This window comes from Sus scrofa, chromosome 1 (genome assembly GCF_000003025.6).
Source record: "Sus scrofa isolate TJ Tabasco breed Duroc chromosome 1, Sscrofa11.1, whole genome shotgun sequence".
Lineage (NCBI taxonomy): Eukaryota > Metazoa > Chordata > Mammalia > Artiodactyla > Suidae > Sus > Sus scrofa.
In genome coordinates, this window is record NC_010443.5 from 168,389,178 (window position 1) to 168,401,755 (window position 12,578).

Consider the following 12,578-nt stretch of genomic DNA (forward strand, 5'->3'; position numbering starts at 1 on the left):
TATTAACTTCATTTTGTAGATGAGGAAAATGAGGTTCAAACATGTTAATGAAGTAAATACAGTTTTTAAAAGAAAACTCTTCCCCCTTCCCATTTATCCTACCATTTCCAAACATACACATGGTACTTACAGCTCTGTGAGAATAGGATTATGGTTTATTCATCTTTGGGCTTTTAGTATCCAGCAAACTGGCCTGTAAATATTAGCTGAATGAATCTTTTTAAACTACACAATCTAATAAGTTTCAAGTTTGAATAAATAAAAAATTCAAACATTCTGCCTCCTCATGAATTATACAAATATATGCATGATAAATTTTGAAATTAATTTAAACGCCTAGCCAATTTAACAAACATTTGTGTAAATCCAAGTGAAACTTTTGCTTACCTGCATCATGAAGTGCAGTTCTTCCCTGCAGGTCTACATGTTCAGTGGGACAATTGTACTGTTGAAACATAGAAATTTAGTAATCTATGAAAGTTTTATTTTCAAATTAAATATTGAGACTCAAACAGCTGTTATTTAATCTTAAAATATTCCACTTATCAAAAACTCTAAAGAATACTAGACAAGCCATAAATATTTTGACATGCAACAAATATAATAATATTATACTGTAAATTTAACAGTATCCCACCAAACAGGAAAACACATGGTACATTACAATGCCATGGGCCATAGAAACTTATTGTTTGGGGTTTTTTCAGCAAGAGTTAAAACCTGAACAATTGAATCAGAAAAAACCAATGAGTTCTGCTGTGAAACTTAGCGGCAAACATGTTTAAGGAAATGTGTGCCTAGACCCTTTAACTGAAAACCTAATTTAGCCCATTATTCATAGACTTTTATGTTTGCCTGATTACCAGCTTAACTAATGACATTATTTTGTAGTCCAAGTTATTGATGTTTATAAAGAAATATATAGATCCTATGCTGTATCACTTTATCTCAAGTCATATCCCAGACAACAGAAAATTCCGATCTCCAGCTAATGTCAACAGGAAGGTCAAGTCTTTGTTGTTTATTTTTAATACACTAAGTTATGCAATTCACTTCCCTCAGAGTTTGTGCTCTTTATTGTTCACATTCTTTCACAGACGATGAAAAAAATATTATGCAAGCTGATAGTCAAAGCTAGCCTATTTTCTTTGATCTCAAACTCCAAAACCACACTGAAAAACATATTTATTTGCAGTCAAAGTAAAAAAGTCAAAGTATTAACCAATTTTACTACCTGTAGAAGTTTTTGTAGACACAATGCATGTCCATACTTTGCAGCCAGATGAAGAGCATTCCTCCCTGGAAAAGAAATAATTTTAAATACATGACAAGGGTTACCTTCTTCATATGTGAATTTTCCACAGAAATATGACTAATGTTTCCAAAATCAGTTGAAAGACTACTTCATTTGCAGACATGCTTTAAGTTTCTAAGATGTTTCAGTTTCATATTTTAATTAGAGATAATGCACATACTAACACAGCAAAGGTGGAAAGAAAAATTAAACATAAAAGCTCATTGAAGAGCAAGAATTTTGTCTTATTCACTACTGTTGTCTTCAATACTTGGAATAGTGCCTGAGACAGAATAAGTAATTAAACACTGCCATAAGAGGGAAGGGAGAGAATGAGGAAGAGTGGAAAAGAAGAAATGGGGATAGGATGGAAAGAAAGATAGCTAGATTTCATATAACATTTCCAAATAGGCAGTATGGATACTAACATGGAGAAAGGAAAGAGAAAGGGTAACATCTAACTAATTTTTATGTTAATTTTCAACTAAAATTGAAATTTTAAAATTGAATTTTTTAGTTTTCAATTAAAATTCAAAGTTTACAATGAGATTCTGTTTCTGAAAATCAGACAACTTATTCATATACATGATTAAAATATGTAAATATAAAGGAAAAAACAAGGGGGGGAGGGACAAGCTTTATCAGATAATCAGGAAGGCTAACTCTGAGTACTGAAGAAGGTAATCTGCAGAGAACACTCTGCCTCTAAACACTATTTCTCCTAATAATACTTCTTTACACATACATCTCTCTTGAATTGTGAAAAATATAAGAAATATAAGGGCTCCACCAGACTATTCCAGCTTCCAATCTTTAATGCTCTTAATTTCCCTCTAACTTCACAAACTTCTTTAAACATGACTGGACTTCACAAGTAGACTTTTCTGCGGGAAAAGAAGTAATTTAAATTCTGTTCATCCTAAAGGAATAAATTGAGTTTTAGCTCTCATTCAGTTTTATATGAGTTTAGATATGTCAGTAAGTTTTCCTAGGTCTGATCACTTCTGTGTAGCTAACAGATTCTAAAACAAAAAGCAGTGAGTCCAGACCTTTTAACAGATACAATATATTCAACCACTCCTAAACATCTTCTAGTTACAAATAAATCCCATGTGACAATTTCAAATTTGAACTGGCTATTGTTCACAGACAGATTTTCTAGAACTATTTTATGCTGTGAAAAGTAACTAGAATGACTGGTGCTTGCTTACAAGGGACGTAAGAGAGAACACGGAGTGGATGGTAGGAATACACACAGTGGCAACAGCCCCTTATTTCAACAAAATACCACAGAAACTTGGTCACATAAAAATGTCAGGTCAGGACTAAGGAAATACCAAATCTGGCCACTTGAGATACGGCAGCAAAAATGATGGAACCATCACATCTAGAGCTCACCACCATGAAGTACACCAAAGGCATATGCCTGGCAAAAACTGGGTCACAAATACCTCAAAACAACTAAACTGAACTCTGGTTATTTTCAATCCACTTTTGTACTGCTAGCAAATAAAGGAGTTAAGGCAAAATATGTAAAGATTATTAACCAGGAGTTCCCGTCGTGGCGCAGTGGTTAACGAATCCGACTAGGAACCATGAGGTTGCGGGTTCGATCCCTGCCCTTGCTCAGTGGGTTAGCGATCCGGCGTTGCCGTGAGCTGTGGTGTAGGTTGCAGACGCGGCTCGGATCCCGCGTTGCTGTGGCTCTGGAGTAGGCCGGTGGCTATAGCTCCTATTCAACCCCTAGCTGGGAACCTCCATATGCCGCGGGAGCAGCCCAAGAAATAAGCAACAATAACAACAAACAACAACAACAAAAAAGACAAAAGACAAAAAAAAAAAAAAAAAGATTATTAACGAAATTTTTATCAGATATCCATAACTGGATTAGAGCAGATAATATAACAGTAAATGAGACAAGGTCCTTGTTCTTAGGAAGGGACAACTCTGAAGAAAAACATAATTAAACAAATTAAATAAAAATATAACTAAACAACAGCAAAAACAGAAGACAAAATGGGCAAAGCAGGGTATGTCAGAATGCAACATATGAAATGATTTCTGCTGAGCTTGGAAAAGCATCTGAGCTTCCTCTGCAACAAAGAAGGGAGAGCAAAACTCACTAGACTGGCCACTAGGCAAATATATCAAGAGCAGAAAGAACACAGAGAAAAATAAGACACTGTTTGAACTGGAAACAGAAAGTCTTATGAGTTCTGAAAAGGTATGATTAGTCCAAAATTTCTAAAAATAAACATTCTTCTACATCAATGGAAAACATATATATAATAAATAGGATTTTGTTTAATCAAAGGTGGCAAATAAATGGAGTTTGGTTTTTAATTAAAAATTTGATGTACCTTTAGTTAGTGAGATTTTCCTCCTTCCCCTTTTCTTCCATTTCTAAACACAATGCTGGTTAACATTACTATATTTATCTGTCCATACATGGCGTATAGAATAAAACACTAAAGTTGTTAAGGAAATTCTCTGCTCTAGGTCAATGCCCACATTTAATAGGAAAACAAAGTAGAAGTGCAGAGAAATAAGCTGCCAAAAGTCCCAGAGAATTGAGAATGATTGTCCAGATGAATAGAAAACTAATACAATCACTGAAGAAAAGCAATAGCTATATTCAAATACTTAAAAGTCTCTCTTGTGATGTGCAAAATTATGCTATAAGATTTTAAAAGATAGCCATAGGTGTGACAAAGTTTAAGCAGAGGATCAGGTAAGAGACAGGCTTAAAGTGTCTATAAGAAATAACTTCTTAGGGATACCCGTCGTGGTACAGTGGAAAAGAATCTGACTAGGAACCATCAGATTTAATCCCTGGCCTCCCTCAGTGGGTTAAGGATCTGGCGTTGCCATGAGCTGTGGTATAGGTTGCAGATGTGGCTTGGATACCGCATTGCTATGGCTGTGGCACAGGCCTGCAGCTATAGCTCCAATTAGACCCTTAGCCTGGAAAGCTCCATATGCTGCAGATGTGGCCCTTAAAAGACAAAAAAAAAAAAAAAAAAAAAAAAAGAAGAAGAAGAAGAAGAAGAAGAAAGAAATAACTTCTTAATAAATATAGGTAGTCAACCACAGAACAGCTCCCCTCATGAGGCATAATGGTTAAAAACACAGACTCTGACTGTGACTCATCCACTGAAGGACCCGGGGCAAAATACTTAGCATCTCAGTGCCTCACGGCCTCCCTGGCTTGATGTGAGGTTGAGATAAGTTAATACCGGTGATGCACTCAGCAGGGTAGCTACATCCATGTTACATAAGTGTCAGCTATTCTTGTTATGATCACTGTTGGCGATGTTCTTGTTATGAGGCAGTTAGCCCATCACAAGCAATGTCTAACCAAAAGCCAAAAGACCTCAGGACAGCAAGGATTTGTATACTGAATAGTGTGTGAATGTAAAAAACTAAAAGGCCCCTAAAGGTTCTTTAAAGTCCGAGTTTTTAGGATCCTCTAACACTACCAAGGCCAGCACTAGACCTCAGATCCCCAGCTGCTCATCTGTTCAGTCATCGTTTCTCCTACATCCCTGGTACTTGCCCTCTCCTCCGCATCGATACTTCATCTAGTTAAAAACAGAAAGTGAAGGTCCTTTCTTTGTAAATCACATTTAAGTCTGATTAAGAACATAAGCAGTGGACAATGTTTGTCTTCTCTGCTTTGTAACTAACCATGGAGGCAAACATACCTGCAGTGTCACCGATCGTAATATCAACTCCATGTATGAGGATGGCATTCAGACACTCCAGATTGCCCTTTGAGGCCACAACATGAAAGCTAAACAAAAAGAAAATACCTGTTATGCCATGGTAACCACCCAAGGCCAACTTAAATGTTACATTAATATCACCTTATATTCCACACTCACACACACATACACACGCATTTTAAAGGCTGCATTAGAACACCTATATATTTAACACAAGAAAAAAGAACCTTATCCCGTATTACTGAAAAACTTGCTTTAATCCAAATTTACATAGGGGGCCAATACTTTCTAGAAACACCTACTTAGAACCAATGGAATATTTCAATGTTCAATAGTTTTATAATTATAAAATGAAAATATAATATCATTACCTCTATAGTTTATTATTTCAATAAAAAAGGCACTGGTGTTCAAACCTTAATACATGCATTGAAAATTTTCTATCAGGTTTTTTTGCTTAGTTTCAAATATACTGAAACTACCAAAACAAATGAAATTATGGCAGAATGCTAAGGCCAAAGACAGATCAAAACACTTATCTGTCTCTTTAGAATTATCAAATTAAACCTGGCATAGAAAAGTCTTTGAAACAACAAGCTAAGCTACGCTTGAAAGCCATAAAGGATCTGGCCTCATCTTCTTCCCCCAAAGTACCAAGGACTGCCACATAGATTCTTTCTTTTACCCAGAGCCCTATGTGGCTGGTTGAAATTTCACACACACAGGCAGAACAGAACAAGTTTCTCAATAAGGCAAGCTAAGCCTACTTAAAAATATAAGTTTATGGGAGTTTCCGTCGTGGTGCAGTGGTTAACGAATCCGACTAGGAACCATGAGGTTGTGGGTTCGATCCCCGGCCTTGCTCAGTGGGTTAAGGATCCGGCGTTGCCGTGAGCTGTGGTGTGGGTTGCAGATGCGGCTTGGATCCGGCGTTGCTGTGGCTCTGGCAAAGGGCGGTGGCTACAGCTCCGATTTGACCCCTAGCCTGGGAACCTCCACATGCCGTGGGAGCAGCCCTAGAAAAGGCAAAAAGACAAATAAAAATAAAATAAAATAATAAGTTTAAGCCATGGAGTATTCAAGATACATGATAAGATGTCCCATTGATTCTTTGATCATCTAATACTTTCTTAATCAGCGAACATCTATAGAAATATTTTGTGCACACTAGAACTTACACTTAAGTAAACAGAGTAAGACTCATTGGCAAAGGACACTGAACTCAGACCCTAAACAAGCACAACAACTTGTGAAGATGCCAAGAGATAAAGGCTCAGCAAGGTGCCAGAATTCAGACACAATGGACAGCACACTCCCAGTAGAGGTCTTCACTAACCACACTTTCTAAGAATTTTACACTTCCCCATTCCCTGAAACCTCAGTACTCCTAGCTCCCTTATCCCTGCCTTCATTATTCTAAATAGAACTACACATTTTCTAATATATAAGCTCAAGACTTACTTTCTTTATGGTCTATTAATCTCTTCCCACTTGACTAACTAAATATAAGCAGGGATTTTTGTCTGTTCTGCTTCCTATTATATTCCCAGAACCAATTAAAGGACCAGACAGATGATGGACCCACAAATGTTTGAATAATTGAATACTTAAAGACAAGATCTGGAGATGGCTTGCAAATTCATTCCTAGATATCACAACATTTAGCTATGCCTCTGTTAATATTAGGACGGATATAAACGCAAACTGGAGATCAAGCACTACTAAGAAAACCAGGTTTGCATATCGTTTAAATTAGAGAGAAAGAGTTGTTTCTGATAAAAAGGAATATAGTGGTTCTTAATAGTCAAAAGTTCTCCTTACAGTAGAATTAAATTTCTATAAGGCTGAGGGTATGGATCTCTCTGCAGCATTGAAGTGGGGAATTGCGCTATGGAACATACCATGGGAATCTTTCAAGGAATAGTAATTTCCTTCAAGCAAAGGTTGTTAGTCTTCTAACAATATAGATTTCATTTTTTGTTTGCTTCTCTTCATTTCTTAGTTCACAAAATTTGGAAGACTTCTTTCTTCAAAATAACACTATACTGATGATGTACTAAAAGGGCAGCAATCACAGCAAATCTACAATGATTAATGACGATGTGATATAAATAGTAGATGTGCTTCAGAAAGAAGATACCCAGCATTAAATTGTATGCATAAAGTTGTAAAGGAAATCTGGAAAACTGCTTGATAGAAATACTCTTTTTCAGTTAAAAAAAATCAACTTTAAGTTTTCTTTTTAAAAATAAGACATGTACTTCTGCTTTTATAATAGAAGATTCAGGTAATTTGGACACTACCCACCTCTGAGGACAACTAAAAAATCTGCATAAAAATAGGACATCTGCTCGAAGGTATCGATGAACTAAGGAGATGGTGAAAAACCTAGTTTTTCAGTGCACAGGGAAGGCAGAGGCCCAGAGATGTGAGTCTGGTACTTGGGGCTACTTTTTGTCTAGGAGTACTTGCTGATTCCACAGACAATAGTCGGGAGGCTGAACAGTTCTTTTGATAGCTTGAGGGGATGGGAAGACAAGAATTGGAATCCATTACTAAGTGGCAGTGACGATTCTAGGTGAATCTGCCCAATTTTGCATTAGCAAAGGGCCTACACCCTAGGAAAGGGGTGAACAGGAAGAAAATAGATACTTTCAGTGACTACAGCTAGGCCTCAAATATTTCAATTTTGAAGCTAGATGGAGGTTATGAATGTTATCTTTGACTTACGTTTCAAAATTAAAAATAAAAAAATCATTCAAAATAAAATTATTTTTATAATTACAGAAACTATATTTATGTGTCCTATACTTGACTAAATATAAAATGCTTTAAGAAAGAATTCAATTTGTGTGTAACAAAAAGAAAATATTTTATCCTATAAATCCCAGAAAGAATTCTTCCTACAGTAAAACTTCAAAGACTAATACTACTCAAATGTTTCACAAACTGAAGTTCATAATTCATCAAATTATATCAGATTTTCATAACTCTGACCATTAATACAAATAATATCATTCAAAACTGACCCTTAGATAAAAAATCTAAACAAAAACTTAAGCAACCATTCATTCAAAACATTCAAAGCATGGCTGGATAGAACTGAAGAAATAAGGTTTCACAGAAGATTTTCATCCCAAAGAATCCTTTCATCTTTTAACATCCTGACATTTGGGAAAAAAGAAATAAGAAAAAGTCACTTTTAGATATTACATTTTCACTATTTATACTGTGGGCCTTATAAATGGCTTAAAATTTACCAAAAATAGAAGCAGGACTCAAAATAACAAATTTTCTATAGTTTTCAAACTGTCTACTTGATAAAACTGAAACAGTATAAAAAAACTGGAACCTCTTAAAGTTTACTGCTCTTATAAACAACTTAATTTTTAAGTCATGCTTTGCTTTTACTATAGTATTTAAGTCCTCTAAGGTAGTGATCTACATCAGACATTAACTATTTACTTCCTAATATTCATTTCTATATTTAGTATCTTGTTTCCAGTTATGATAACTTAAAAAAAAAAGAAAAGAAAACTTATGCAAGTATAAGACTGAGAGGAATTTTAGGAAATGAGACTTTTCACCTCTAACTTTGGAAGGTTTCCGAGATAAGGTTATAATTGCTGTATTTATAGAGGATGGTAACAGAATCTAGATCTAACCTTTAACTCAACTGCTCCCCATCCTCAACAGGAAGGGAAATGATGAAGACTGGGGAGGGGTGGGAGAAAAGATACCTGGATTATACACATATAAACAAGCCAGTAGTCCTTAGTAACATAAAAACAAAAGGGTAGGATCACTACCTATGTCTCCTTAAATCATACTGGTTATTCCGCCTCTCTACTGCCCTAAACATTCTGATTTTAATTAGCTACCCAAATATAAAAATGGTTTGAGGTTTAAGAGGAAAAGGCAATGTAATCTACAGAATTCTTCCAAGACAGAAAACTTGGATTCACATTCCAGTTCTGTGACTTTTAATGAGACTAGACCAATTTATTTAACCTCTATAAACTTTTTCCTACTTCTTTTAGAGGGCCACTTCAAGAATCAAATACGATAAGGACTAAAAATACTTACAAGCAAAAAAGGCACCAAATAAAAATGCACCAAATAACCTTGGCTGTGGTTTGTCATTAGACTCAAATGACCACTGGTCAGTGTATTTTAGGATTCTCCCTCTCATTTGACAATGTTTCAAATTAAGAATAATTATTAGACAAAATTATAATGCTTGAAAGTGATATCTGAAAGATTTTATAGTATGAGTTTTGATAAAGACTTTTAAAATCAACTGCTGATAACTATAATTCACAAATTTCATTTATACACCAAGGTATCTACCAAATTCCCTTTATGGAATTATCATCAGTAATACTTACGCAGATCTGCCTTCCACATCTAGTTTGCCGGGATTCACACCTTTTTTTGCAAGGATTGAGGACACTTTTTCCACATCTCCCCTTTCTGCTGCTTTCATCAATCGGTCATCATATTTGTTCCAATCTGCTGCATGCTACAAAAAGGAAAAAAAAAAGTAAATACAGCATACTATATGTATTAGTAAGAATTTCTAAAGAACAAAAGAGAAGAGAAAGTAGAATTGTATAATATATCACTCAGTTCCCAACTGTATCCCAAGTTTCCTTCTCCCTGCTATGCTAACTTCATAAAAAGAAACCTTCAAAAACACGATATACAAGAAATATTTTTAAATTATATTTTTGAGAGAATGGATGTTTCTCATCCTGCCTTTTTTGTTTTGTCTTGTTTTTTTGCCTTCAGAGCAATAAAAGGAAATAAATAACTGTTGAACACCAATCATGTGGCAGGCATGAATTACTCAAATAACTCTTTTAGTTAACTAGAATTATCATCCTCATTTAACAGATGAGAAAAGTCAAGGCTCCAGGAACACTAAATGACTTAAGCAGCTAGCCCAATCATAATTCATAACTTCCAAAATCAGCATGCTTTTTTCCTATTCTCCAGCTCATCCTTTCAGATTTGGCTCTGGTTATCTGTCTCTCACAACCCTTAGATGCAGTGGAATTCCACACACATTTTAAGACACACACACACACCCTTCACTTGTTTAAAAGATATTGTTGGAAATATAATTATGGAGGCAAATTACACACACACCTACACTCAAAAGAAAAAGCAATCATTATGCTTATACATTAGGATAAAGAGACTTCTACACAGAAAAAATGGGGGGGGGAGACTCTAAAGTATTAACTACTTAAAAATTCTAAAATTATAGGATCACAGGTGACTTTCATTTTTTCTTTATATTTAACAATTATTGCTTTTGTTTAAAAAAAAAGATTTTTGATTTCAACCAAAAGTCAGTGCATGCGTATTTAAAAGGAAGATCAAAGGCAATTTTTTAAAAAAAGAATGTATCACATGATATATATTTTAGTTGTATCAAGATTATCTTCAGCTTTGATTGGAGAAAATATATTTAAGACACTCTGAAGCCAATAACATCAACCTCATCTTAGTAAGTAGAAATGTAGAACCCAAAACTAAAATATACATTTAAACAAGATTTTAGTCTTTTAAAATACTATACAGTAAACTTATTGCTAAATTCTGTATTAAATCCAGTATCATTTGCAGAACAAAAAAAAGATGCACATATTTTTCTCCTTACACAGCAATTCCTATGTCTACAAATACCATAAGTCTTGAGGGAAAATGAATCACTTACTTGAAGCATATCCTCTAAATGTTTGATCATTATGATTATTTTATATCCACTATCCCCTCTAAACAAGCAAACAAAAAAGCAACCAATTTTCTAGCTAAATAAGCAACATAGCCATCAAACACTTGACGTGAAAAATAATAAAAACTTAATATGAAAAAAGATAAATACACTAAAATTTTAACCTACCCCTGAAAGCTAACATTTCAATACCTGGTTTAAATACCTATACAGACTTCAGAATTGTCTCTAGTCTAATCTAGAGAAGGACCCACTTCCTTCCAACTAAAAAAGTTCAAACTGCCAACTAGGAGCAGTGACTAGCCGTACTTTTGCCTCAAAGTCTAAACTACATTTTAGGCATCCTCTTTCTTTAATTAAACAAAAAAAAAATCAGTTTACTGACTCTAAATTGAAGAATTGTAGTAGATGTAGGCTTTGTGTTTTCAAATGCCTAAGGGATTAAGTCATGTTTTGCACACAAATATACTTGCTCTAAATTGATTAGTTTATCCTTGCAGTTAGAATTCAACTTTATTTCCAAGCAAACTCACTGGTGGAGCAAGGAGCTATTTAAAACACTAAAACAATTGTAAAATCCCAAAGTTAGGCTCTTTAAAAGATAATTACATGAGATTAAAGTCTCATACTATCCTGTGATTTTCAGTTCTACTCCACCAAGCACCGTTTTCCATTTTGGTCTACCATTGGTTAACAGAAATACTGCTCAATTATTAAGATTCTATTATGTGCTTTTTAAACCCAGAAAAAGAAACAAGAACTTTTGTTTTCTACCACTAACCCCAATCTGCTAATCAAATAAATCAGAGAATATAATAAAACAAAGAAAGCAAAATTATTAAAACAGTGCATTTTAAAGACCACAGTTCAAAACAGCCTCACCAAGACTTTTGTTACACAGGACTACAGGGATACCTACTCTGTTCTTAGGAGCACAAGAAAACCAACAGTTCATCATAGAAAGGATTTAGTTTCTTGTTGCTAATAGCAAACTACTTCGCATTAAGTTACAAATCTCTGTGGCTCACAGAGCAAACCCTCAGAGAAACTCCTGACAAATGACTCCGTCCTTCTCTTTACAACTCTTCCTGTTCTACAATCTTCATGCTGGGCTACACTTAGCTTGGATCTCTAACGATATTTTCTTCATCTTCGGAATCCTTCTCTGCCTTCATAACGCTTGAAAATTATCTTCCTTGCTGCGCAGCACTTGATTATGAGCAGCCCCAAATCAGGTACTGTAACTCCTCCTATTTGTTATTCTTTAGAAGCTGTCTTTCAAAGCTGCTCCTTTGCTGGGACTCCACTGGAAAACCTGAATGGCACTCTGCATCCTGCCGCCTGGATACTGCAACACAGACCAGTGCGTGTGCCTGACAAAGCTGTCCACATCCAAATCATCCTGTGAACAGTGTGCAGACTGTCTCCCATTGGTCAAGAGCTATTTTAGATTCCATAGGACTTGACAGCTGAGTGATAGATAGAGAGGAGCAGCTAAGAATATACTGCAAAAGCATGCTTCTCCTCTGAGTAATAAACTTCAGGTCTACTAGGGAAAAATGACTCAAACATATTGTAAAACATGCTTATTATATCAAAGCAACTCGGTGATATCTTCACCAAGACAAATTTGGTTTTTCCACAAAACGATATTTAAAACCATTTTCAGTCTTAGCATCATCTATCATGAAGTTATAATAACCTTGATAAACAGAATATAAAATTCTATTTTAAGCAAATGTGTCACACTTTAATTTAAGCAAATATACACACACACAGTAACACTTTCAGATTTTCTCCATTTTCTCTGTACCCT

At 35.0% G+C, this 12,578-nt stretch overlaps 1 protein-coding gene across 8 annotated transcripts in view; it reads right to left on the reverse strand.

The window, feature by feature from the left end:
• Window positions 1-12,578, reverse strand: part of UACA (uveal autoantigen with coiled-coil domains and ankyrin repeats) — a 99,521-nt gene that overhangs the window by 35,523 nt on the left and 51,420 nt on the right. For 6 of the 8 annotated variants that reach the window (XM_021100801.1, XM_003353467.4, XM_005659879.3 and 3 more), the window contains 4 exons: window positions 9,408-9,541; window positions 4,999-5,087; window positions 1,235-1,299; window positions 388-445 (listed from right to left, as the gene is read on the reverse strand). In XM_021100801.1, the coding sequence (XP_020956460.1) occupies window positions 388-445; window positions 1,235-1,299; window positions 4,999-5,087; window positions 9,408-9,541 (346 nt within the window). Of the gene's footprint in view, window positions 1-387; window positions 446-1,234; window positions 1,300-4,998; window positions 5,088-9,407; window positions 9,542-11,681; window positions 12,173-12,578 lie in introns of those variants that run through there. The other 2 variants (XM_003121767.5, XM_021100804.1) reach the window with 2 other exon arrangements.